Genomic DNA, 11285 nt, shown 5'->3' with positions numbered 1-11285 from the left:
TAGGGTGATAACATACTTAGTCCTGCATGACACGCAGAACTGAGTAAGCACTTCACTGTCAGATAATATTCTTATTTCTTCCAGCAAATAATTATGATTTTGTAGAAATTAATGTTCATTTTATTTTCTCTGCAGCTATTGAAATATTTGAAGAAACTCTCTGCCTTGCCTATTACAGTAGACATTCTTGCGGTAAGGACTGTGTAACTTTAGACATTATATGACTATATCCCATCCCCTCCCCACTGGGAGAGATTGGACAGTAAGATTAAGAGCATGGGCTTTGCAAGTGAAAGAAACCAGACATAAGGCCACATTATTGTATGGTTCTATTTATGGGAAATGTCAGAATAGGCAGATCCATAGATAGAAAGTAGATTAGTGGTTGCCAGGGGCTGGGGGAATTGAGAGGAACAGGGTTTCTTTTTAGGGTGATGGAAATGTTTTGGTATTAATGGTGATGGTTGCACAGTATTGTAATCATTTGGAAACCACTAACTATACACTTTAAAATGGTTAAAATGCTGAATTTTATGTTAACATGAATTTTATGGCAAAAAATTTTTCTAAAAATTAGAAGAACAGGCTGGCCCCGTGGCCGAGTGGTTAGGTTCACGCACTCCGCTGCAGGTGGCCCAGTGTTTCGTTGGTTCAAATCCTGGGCGCGGACATGGCACTGCTCATCAAACCATGCTGAGGCGGCGTCCCACATGCCACAACTAGAAGGACGCACAACGAAGAATAGACAACTATTTACTGGGGGGCTTTGGGGAGAAAAAGGAAAAAATAAAATTTAAAAAAAAAATTAGAAGAACATTGACTTTGTCATCAACTAGTCCTGGATTCAAATCCAAGTTCTGTGACTTTAGGTTGTTCTTTTTTTGTGCAGTGGGGCAGATTCCTGCCTCACAGAGTTGTTGTAAGGATTGATGCACTGTATGCAAAGCTCTTAGCTCAGTGCCTGGCATCTGCCATTATCACTCTTGTCATTATTGTTAAAGGTTTAGAGGCTTTTTTTTTTTTTTGAGGAAGATCAGCCCTGAGCTAACTACTGCCAATCTTTCTCTTTTTGCTGAGGAAGACTGGCCCTGAGCTAACATCCATGCCCATCTTCCTCTATGTTATATGTGGGACGCCCACCACAGCATGGCGTGCCAAGTGGTGCCATGTCCGCACCCAGGATCCGAACCGGCGAACCCCAGGCCGCCGAAGCGGAATGTGCACCACCAGGCCGGCCCCTAGAAGCTTTTTAATTCAGTGTTTTCCTCTTCTGAATCTGGTATGCTTTGCTACTGTGTGTCATTAGAGGTTTGGGGCATAGGCACAAAGTAATTTTGTATTGAGACTTGCAAGGTATGTTTCAGGAAGGAAGTATTGATACGTTGAGTTTCTCAAAGCAAGAGGCCTTATTTCTTTAGAAAATTGTGAACCTTGTTCCGCAACCTTCTAACAATTCCTTTATCAAATCTGTAGGAAACTGGTGTTGGGAAAACAGTAAATAGCCTGCGAAAACACGAGCACGTTGGAAACTTTGCCAGAAACTTAGTGGCCCAGTGGAAGAAGTTGGTTCCTGTGGAACGGTAAGGACATTTACTCTGTAGGTTTGTTCAACTTCATGGTTAAATCTGGTACTCAGAGTGTTTGCAGACAGAAAAGTTTTTCTTTATTATTCTTTCTTTGCCTTCATATTTAAAATATTTATTTTGTCTTATTATTATAAAAATAATCTGTGTTTGGGGCTGGCCCAGTGGCATAGTGGTTAAGTTCGCACACTCTACTTTGGCAGCCCAGGGTTCACGGGTTTGGATCGTGGGCACAGGCCTATATACTGCTCATCAAGCCTTGCTGTGGCAGCATCCCATGTATAAAGTACAGGAGGATTGGCATAGATGTTGAGTGAGGGACAGTCTTCCTCAAGCAAAAAAGAGGAAGATTGGCAACAGGTGTTAGCTCAGGGCCAGTCTTCCTCACCAAAAAAAAAATATAATAATCTATGATCACTATAGAATATTAGAAAATATTAAAAAATAGAAATAATAAAAATTTCATGTAATTCCAAAGAGAAGCATTATTAACATTTTGGCATGTTTCTTTCTACCCTCTTCTTCAAAGACATTTTTATATGGTTGTGAACAAACTATATAAATAACAGCCTCTTTTTTATGTAACAAGTTAACTGTGTCCCCATGTTGAAAAATATTTAAGGTATTTTCATGTCCACAAGCTATTTGATCTTCTTTGTATCCTCTAGTTAAATTCGTCATTTTCCACTTATCGAATATTTGTGTTTTCCCACTTTGAAAACTTAGTCGAGTATCTTTGAGCAGCACTCATTTTCCTTTTTCCCAAGAACCTAGTTTCTAACTCTCCATCCTCTTCATCTCTTTTGCGAGTTCAGGTTCTGTGATTTTGTCCTCTGAGTAAGGATTACAGTGAGATTTATATCTGCTTTGTCTGCTTTTTCTTTTATTTTAGGAACACTGAGCCTGACGAACAGGACTATGAGAAGAGCAGTTCCCGAAAGCGCCCGAGGGACGCCGTTCAGAAGGAGGAGGAGATGGAAGAGGACTACCCAGAAAACTGGAAAGCCTCCAGTAGCCAATCCTATAGTCCGGATCACAGACAGAAAAAACACAGAAACCTCTCGGAGTTCGAGAGACCTCACAAAGTGTCTCACAGTCACGAGAGGAGAGACGAGAGAAAGAGGTGCCGCAGAGCCTCGCCAGTCTACTCTTCAGACCACGAATCATCTGACTATGGCCACGTCCAGTCCCCTCCGTCGTCTGCCAGTCCTCATCAGATGTCCGTGGACCATTACAGATCCCCGGAGGAGGACCATGAGCCCTTTGTCCCACACCAGAAGCCCGGAAAAGGCCACAGTAATGCCTTTCAGGACAGACTAGGAGTCAGTCAAGAACGACACCTGGGCGAACCCCAGGGGAAAGGGGTCTTGAGTCAGAACAAGGAGCACAAATCTTCCCAGAGAGAAAAATGTCCCGTGGATGCCAGGGGAGATGAGAAGTCGTCCCTGAGTAGAGAGAAGTCCCACAAGGCCGTCTCCAAAGAGGAGACACGGAGGCCGCCCTCCGGGGACAGCTCGAGAGAGAAGCCGCCCTCGAGTGGGGTGAGGAAGGAGAAGGAGAGAGAGGGCGGCACCAAGAAGAAGGGTCTGCCCGCCTCGGAGGCGGCTTCAGACAACCACGTGAAAAAACCAAAGCACAGAGACTCGGAGAAAACCAGATCCGACAAAAACAAGCCCCGCGTAGACAGCTTAGACGCTGGGAAGGGGGCAGGAGACCTGTTGCCCAAGGTGAAAGAGAAGGTTTCTAACAACCTAAAGACTCAAGAGGGGAAAGTGAAAACGGCTCATTCAGATAGAAAGTCAGTGGGCTCCCTCCCTAAAGCCGAGGAGGCAGACGCGGATGACGAGTTTGAGCAGCCCACCATGTCTTTTGAGTCATACCTCAGCTATGACCAGCCCCGGAAGAAAAAGAAAAAGATTGTGAAAACTTCAGCCACGGCTCTTGGAGAAAAAGGACTTAAAAAAAACGATTCGAAAAGCACTAGTAAAAACTTGGACTCGGTTCAGAAATTACCTAAGGGGCACGAAAACAAGTCAGAGAAGCTTCAGCCGGCTGGGGCCGACGCAGCCAGGCTGAGAAAGGTAAGCCTTCCGCCCCTTGGTGGCTTCCCGTTCCCGGCCGCTGGCCCCGCAGGGCTCCCTGGACCCACCCTGCCGCTGTTTTGCTTGGCTGGCTTTTAGTGGCCTGTTGAACTTCAGTTTGAAGTAATTTCCTCTGGGCCTCTAGCTGCCGGGGTAGGTAGTACCCAAGATAAGTATTCTCTGAGGTGTCCTGTTGTGCTGGGCCCATCTATGTGTATTTCCTGACTCAGGTGCTGTGAGACATGGCTGCCACCCCTCCTCTAGCCTGGGGCCGCCTGGGAAGTCCCCTGCCCCGTCCACACTGCTGGGAACTGACTGTAGGGAGGAGAGCTGTGCTGGCAGAAAGGAGCTTTCCAGTCACTGGTCTCTTTGCAGGTCCCCACCGAGGCGTTGCCCGACCTCCCCTTGCCCGTGATACAGGCCAATTACCGTCCACTTCCTTCCCTCGACTTGATAGCCTCCTTCCAACCAAAGCGAAAAGGTAATTTTCATTTTTTAAATGGAAAAAGATTTTTAAAATTCATTCATGATCTGCCATCAGATTTGGATGCATTTCCTCATCACGCAGGCTCTAGAGTTGCATGGCTTGGGTTTGAATCCTGGCTCTGGCTTCTACAAGTTATGTGAACTTGGGTAATAACTTAATTTCCTTGGACTTCAGTTTTGTATTCCGTAAATGGCAATAAAAATAACGGTGTGTGCCTCATAGGGCTGTTAAGTGGATTAAAAATGATAATCCTGGTAAAGCTCTTAGCTCCAGGTTTCTTCACATAGTGAAGTTCAATAAATCTTAGCGGCTGCTTGCTAGTAGCCCTTTATTCTGTATGTTCTACATGAGCTTTTTATCTTAAAAAAAAGTCTAGTTTTAATAGCAAAAGCAATAGAAGCCATATACGTGTCCCTCTGCCAGAGGCTGACAGATAAGTCATGGTTCACCCACACAGTGGCATCCTGTGGGCTGCGAAAACGTGCGAAGTCTATGTGCTGACATGGGATGATTTCTAAAATGTGGTAACGGAAAAACAATGATAGTGAGTATGTTATTAATTGGTTAAAAAGGAATAAAATACATATTTGCTTATTCTCGCATCAACTCTCTGGAAGGATACACAAGAGACTGGTAGCACTGGTTGCCTTTGAGAAAGGGAACTGGGAGCCTGAGAAATGGGGTGGGAAGGAGAGTTTTCACTGTGTACCTTAGTGCCTTTTGTGACTTACATTCTAGTTTTCTTGCCTTACAGCCCTCTCGTCACCCCAGGAAGAGGAAGAAGCTGGATTCACAGGGCGGAGAATGAATTCTAAGATGCAGGTGTATTCCGGTTCCAAGTGTGCCTACCTCCCCAAAATGATGACCTTGCACCAGCAGTGCATCCGGGTACTTAAGAACAACATCGACTGTAAGCCTCACACCCCCCTCCTTTCTCAAGCACGTTGTGGCACTGGGGCCTCAGCCGCTCCTCACTGCTGTCACCTTTGATTCTCTGCAGCCATCTTTGAAGTGGGAGGCGTCCCGTATTCTCTTCTTGAACCCGTTTTGGAGAGGTGTACGCCTGATCAGCTGTATCGCATTGAGGAATACAATCACGTGAGTGTCCTGTTTGGGTGGGAAGATAGCAGTTTTCTGGCTTGTGTCTCCAGGAATGGCTTTGTCTCTGTGAAGCTGTTGCAGCTGCAGGGCAGGCCAGCGGTTGGGCCACTGTTCTGGGCATGTTTGGTTTGCCAGTGGGCCTTTAAACAAGCATCTTTTCAGCACCTACTCCTGGCATCTTAAGTGGGCCTCTTGGGCTGGAATCAAGGTGGGATTCAAAGGGAGTGAAACATACTTCCCGCTTGTCCCTTGAGCTTGCCTGGTCATCACAGAGGTCAGGGAGAATTCTGGCAGCACAGCCCCTGGGATCTGGGGCATGAACCGAGCTTTGTGTTGACACACAGGTGTCCGGTGAACAGAAGAGAGCACAGATTGGCTGGGTGTCTCTAGAGACATCTAGATGTAGCCAGAAATCCCTCTGTAATGCTGGAGTATACTCACTTGATTGCATTAGCTGTCTCTCTGATTCGGGGGATCTGTAACTGACCCTCCTTCTTCGCTGGCCCCCTTGACAGTCCAGCTGAGGGCAGTGCTGGGGAAATGCCTGGACTTGACCTCCTCCCACTTCTGCCCTTCACTGATTTTCTAAAGGAAAAACTGATCTTAAACTAGTTTTTCTGTTGTCTCCTCTCCCCTCCCAGTGCCCCAAAGCAGCTAGTACAATGCCTCACACTTAGCATTGTTTTAATTTAGTGATCTGATTTTTTTCTAGAACTGTGGTATTTTAGTATAACACTATACTATGAGGACCAAAAAATCATTAGGAAACTGGTCATGCCTAGGTGATTAAGGATAGAAAAGAGATGTGTAACCGTGCTTGCATATAAATGATGTCCCGGTTCTGATTTTAGGTATTAATTGAAGAAACAGATCAATTATGGAAAATTCATTGTCACCGAGACTTTAAGGAAGAAAGGCCAGAGGAGTATGAGTCATGGCGGGAGATGTACCTGCGGCTCCAGGATGCACGAGAGCAGCGGCTACGACTGCTGACGAAGAACATCCGATCCGCACACGCAAATAAGCCCAAAGGTAAGAGGAAGAGCCGCAGGGCCTCGGGGGGGGGGCCCTAAATCTCTCTTGTATTTGCCGAAGGGGGCAGGGGTGCGGTACTTCTCCTGCCACCACCCGTGCTACCCTACAGGGGCATTTTCAGGGTTGATAATCCCCTAGTTTGGGGAGCACTTGAAAAGCCTTTGTCTCTTAATAGTGTAGATTATTAAAATAATAGCATCTCTGCTCAAGAAGGCAGGTATTGATCTCCATATTTCTCCACAGGCCGACAAGCAAAGATGGCCTTTGTCAACTCTGTGGCCAAACCACCTCGCGATGTTCGGAGACGGCAGGAGAAGTTTGGAACAGGGGGAGCGCTTGTGCCCGAGAAGATCAAGTACGATCTCTGCTCCCCGTGGTTTGTGCACGCTTAGGGAAGAGGCCCCAGGGGCGTGTCATTCAGCCCTAAGAGGCAGCCAGCAGTTTATTTTTGGGTGAAAGCACGGCGGTGCGGAGTGAGTTCTGGAGGCCGACCTTGACCTCCCTGAGCCTCAGCTGCTTTGACTGCAGTGTGGGCCAGATAATTCCTCCTGCCTCTCGGGGGGTTCCAGTTACATGGAGAACAGGCCCTGGCTTCTGGGAAGCATGTCCGTATGCTTTCCTTTTCCCCATTTGAACAAATAACATATTACTGTCATGACTTTAAGTCATATTAGCATTTTCAGAATGCAGATTTACACCTAAACAGTGAGAAGTTAGTTGAGATTATCATTCCTTCTGAAGGGCTAGTGCCCTCTGAGCCGCCGCCCGAATCTAGGGTGCTAGGGTCCACGGGCAAAGCCACACAGCCGAGTCCTCCTCAAACAGGCCAGCTTCAGACTGCTGGTGCGGATTTCTCCTACTCAAGGTTAACCAGCTGTGTTCTGTGTTACAGGATTAAGCCAGCCCCGTACTCCACAGGAAGCAGCCACACTCCCTTCAGCAGTGGCAGCAGCAACAGCTTTAACGCCAGCCCCGAGGAGCCAGCCTACGACGGCCCGAGCACCAGCAGTGCCCACTTGGCGCCTGTGGTCAGCAGCACCGTTTCCTATGATCCTAGGAAACCAACTGTGAAGAGTGAGTAACTTGGGGTTCCTACTCAGGTATTTCAACGTCATTAGTGCCACATCGTATTTTGTGTATTAGATGTAGCACACGTATGACACCTTGCATGTAGCTCGTCTAAATGTCAGTGCCTCCCTTCCCCTGCTTTGTTCATAATGCACAGTATCTTTTAAATAATGATCAGAGTGAATATTCATCTTGGCACTCTGCTTTTTTTAACCTAAGCGTAAACTTGTTTCTCCAGGCAGGAGAGACGAGGTTCTCTCTAAGGTTCAGGACTATCATTATTACAGCTGAATGACAGTCCATCAAATTGAGGTTTTTATAACCTTATAACTGCAGCTTTCAAGTAGTTATCTTTTATATCTAGTTGGGTCTATTTTGTATTTTATTACCTTTGCTACCATAGACTATCCCTAGTATTCTAAGGGAGTGTCCTAACTTAAGAAAAGCATTATTCTGTATTCACTTCAGGGCCCAAGGGAGGTAGAAATCCTCACTTAAGACCTAGCTATGCTTAGAGTAACCCTCAAGAGTGCAGGCTAGCCCTCCATGGGTGGCATTTGCATTTAGCTCATCTTAGACCTGTTGCTACAGTGGACAGACGGGCCAGAGCGGGGTGCTTTTTGCTGGTTTGGATATTGGCAAGGCAGAGTTAAATTTTGCCTCAGAGTGGCCTTTCGAGTCTGGCAAGGATTGAATTCCAGTTCTGCCACTTACTGTACAACCAGAGGCAAGTTGGCCAGTCTCTCCGAGTCCTGATGGGGTTGTTAGAGTGATTGTTCCGGGCCTGGCGGGTGCTCAGGTAGCGTCAGCCCTGTGCTGCTGCTTTTACCTGCTGTCAGCAGATAGCTGTCACTTGGATCCCTTTGTCTGGCGGTGGAGACGCAAGTGTGTTGCAGGGCTGGGCTCTGATTGTCACCCAACCAAGTTAGACATACACCCAATGGTGGCATATGTCTAAACTGCCACCAGTCAGAAACAACTGCCTTATTTCTCTTTACACAGAAATTGCCCCAATGATGGCCAAGACGATTAAAGCTTTCAAGAACAGATTCTCCCGACGATAAACCGAGGTCTTGCCTTGGAGATGGAGTTTGGGTCGAGGAATACAAGGACAGCAGGGGCTGGGGAATGGAACTTGCAGAGGAGACCAGCGTCTTTGCTGCGTGGAACCTCTTGGTCTCCAGATCCCGCGCCGTTTGCAGGTGCCACGCCTGTGCGCCCGTGCGCTGCGGCCACTGCCTCCCTGCCTGGAGAACCCTTCAGAATTCTGAAGAAGATGTGAAGCCTCGGTCTCACTGAGGATTTTAAGGTCAATTATACTTTTGTTGTTAATTAGCTTCTTTGTAAACTATAAGACATAGTTTTAATTAATAAATATTGCCCCCAGATTGTATTTATATTACCCCCAGGGTTTTTTTGGTTTTTTTGTTTGATTGTGTTTGGTCCTCTACCACACACTTAGCCTTTCAGGGCCCTTTATTAAAGTTAGACAGAAGCCTAGTGAAAGCCATTCCCCGGTCCCGGTTCAGCTCTCCTGAGTGGACTCCGGTCTAGAGGGAGGACTGGCGTCCCCAGAGCCTGCATGGTGCCAGCTGCACGTGGGCCAAGGTGTGGGTCCTGGGCCGCCTGTCCTAGAGGGGAGCCTCGACGTGGAGACAGGAAGTGTTCAGGTTAGACCCTCACCCTGAGACCCTGCTCAGTGTTGCTTTGAGTTCCTATGCAGGTGCATCTCGTTCTTACTCATCAAATAGTATTTATTAAGGGAGGTTATTTGTAAAGTTCTAGAGTCTTTCCCCCATTCTTTTTGCCAGTTCCCACTGTTTTTTGAGGCTCACTAGAGGACACAGAACCTTGAGAGATGGATTTGCACAGAACCTCAGCATTTCTACCATTTCTAATTTCTGATTCACAGCTTGAGGGCTTTTCTCCTCTCTTCTTTTTCCTTCTCCCCACTAGTGTGGGGAAAAAACACAAACACATGGCAGGGCTCTTCGTAGCCCCCCAAATACAACTTTGGAGTTTTCAAAGCCAGCGCTTTCATCTCTTGTTCCCTGTGACTTGCACTAGAAGTGGATGGTTTTGAAAGGTGTGATGCTGTGTTGGAAATTGGCTTTGTTTTTGCCTTTCTTTAAAAAGTAAGATCATGTGATTGGAAGAGCACAATTTGCTTTGTTTTGTAGCAGACACTCTCACTACTTTTTGAGTGTTTAAGCCAGAATTTGGAGGGAAGGGCCAACTGAGGGGAAGTGTGTGAGCTGTAGCATCCGGATGGGAGAGAACCACAAGGGCATCCGTCAGGTTTGGGAGGGCAGTGTCACTGCCCTTCTTGGCTGTTGAAGAGCACTGATCTAGCAGGAACCCACTTGATTGTGACCCAGGTGGAAGCAGATGCTATAAATTTGAGGCGCCCATCCTTAAGAAACCTGAGAATTAGACTGAGGGCACGGTTAGTGTGACAGCCTGAGGAGCTTGGCAGTTAGTCCCCGCAGTAAGTTCGCTGAAAGCCAAGAATCTGGAGCTCACTGTTTTCAGTCATCCTGGAAACCTTGGTTAGGCCAACGGAAGATTCCAGAGCAGCGCAGGAAATCTGTGCAGCAAAGGCTGTATTGTTCAGTGTGCGTTGCTGCGCAGGTGCCTGTTGTGATGGGACACAACTATTGCTGTGTTTTAATTTGCTGTATTTTTGAATTGGGTAAAGTATTTCTCTTGGTTGTCGGTATTACCATTCCACCCCTACCCTGCTCCCCAAATCTGATACTGGGAAGCCTCCTCCCTGAAACCAAATGAACCTCGGGCAGGTGCCAGACATCGTTGCCTAGATCAGCTCCCTCTAGGTGCCCAGCATCTCGAATTTGTCTCTTAGCTGTGTGTTCAAGTCTTTGTCGTTGAACCCAGTGTCTCCTCTTTTAGGTTCAGTTGTGTATGACTTAATTTCTTTTATTAGGAGTCTTTAGGCCGGGAGGGAAGAAAGGACACGTATTTGTTCATCCCAACATCACTACCCATTTTTGGCACATAAAGATTTTTGATCACCTCTGTTTGCATAGTGCCACATCTTTCCTGCCTTCTCCTCCAAGAGTGTCTGCATCAGGGATGCGACTTGGCGAGAAGAGTGAGGAGGGAAGAGGAAAAACTGAATTTCTAAAGGCCCTCCTGCCCTGAGTTATTGACATGGCTGCAGAGCAGACACAGGATGATGTTGAACCTTTGGTCTGATTTGTGAAAACTTGTGCAATTTTTTTTTTTCTGTGCTACACTACATACAGATCACCAAATTACAAATTAATCCTTTGTGATCCTTGGTGTAATGAGCAGTTTCTTTGGGGCTTTCTCTTTCTTTCCGGGAAGTGGGAGGGAAAGGAGCAAGGTATCATCCTGCTCTTCATTTGTATTTTGGTCCCAAAATGTAAATACAATTTTCTATGTTACTTTTTTGTGGTAACTACCAAGATGAATATTTTAATTAGATAAGTTATATGAAAAGGAAGGAAAATTCCATGTCTAAATAAAAAACAAAAAACCCCATATACTGTTGTCTTTCTTCCCTTCTCCTTATTGTGTCAGAGAATGGAAGTCGGTCACAAAATGTCTGCCTCCTGGGTGGGATTCCAATCCTTTGGCCGGGCCATAAAGGGCTGGGTCTCTGTCTGGAGCATGGCAGGACCGGGAAATGGGGACTCACGGGGAGGAGCCCTGTGAGCTGAGGGGGGAAACTCAGATGAAAACAAGCACCTCGTGGGGACCAGGCACCGTCCCATTTTTATGCTTGGAGCCCTGGGACTGAGCTGTTAAACCCCCTTTAAGTTAGAAGCTGAGGCTCAGAGGCTGAAATAACAGCCAAAGCCGCATAGCTAGTGAGCGGCAAAGGAAAGGATCTGAAACCCAGATTCTCTGACTGCAAAATGTTTGCCACTGCACCTTTCAGTCATT

The 11285-nt window shown here is 46.7% G+C and overlaps 1 protein-coding gene across 1 annotated transcript in view; it reads left to right on the top strand.

The window, feature by feature from the left end:
* The window catches only part of ELOA (elongin A), a 17368-nt gene extending 6488 nt beyond the window's left edge, over window positions 1-10880 (top strand). The window contains exons 6-15 of the mRNA XM_046661767.1: window positions 136-192; window positions 1474-1580; window positions 2476-3664; window positions 4040-4145; window positions 4906-5061; window positions 5152-5249; window positions 6104-6284; window positions 6531-6642; window positions 7180-7361; window positions 8358-10880. Of these exons, the coding sequence (XP_046517723.1) occupies window positions 136-192; window positions 1474-1580; window positions 2476-3664; window positions 4040-4145; window positions 4906-5061; window positions 5152-5249; window positions 6104-6284; window positions 6531-6642; window positions 7180-7361; window positions 8358-8419 (2250 nt within the window). The 3' untranslated portion in view covers window positions 8420-10880. The remainder of the gene's footprint in view (window positions 1-135; window positions 193-1473; window positions 1581-2475; window positions 3665-4039; window positions 4146-4905; window positions 5062-5151; window positions 5250-6103; window positions 6285-6530; window positions 6643-7179; window positions 7362-8357) is intronic.
* Window positions 10881-11285: the final 405 nt, after the last annotated feature.

This window comes from Equus quagga, chromosome 5 (assembly GCF_021613505.1).
Source record: "Equus quagga isolate Etosha38 chromosome 5, UCLA_HA_Equagga_1.0, whole genome shotgun sequence".
Classification (NCBI taxonomy): domain Eukaryota; kingdom Metazoa; phylum Chordata; class Mammalia; order Perissodactyla; family Equidae; genus Equus; species Equus quagga.
The sequence above is the reverse complement of the archived record's forward strand: the minus strand, read 5'-3'. Positions and strand labels throughout refer to the sequence as shown.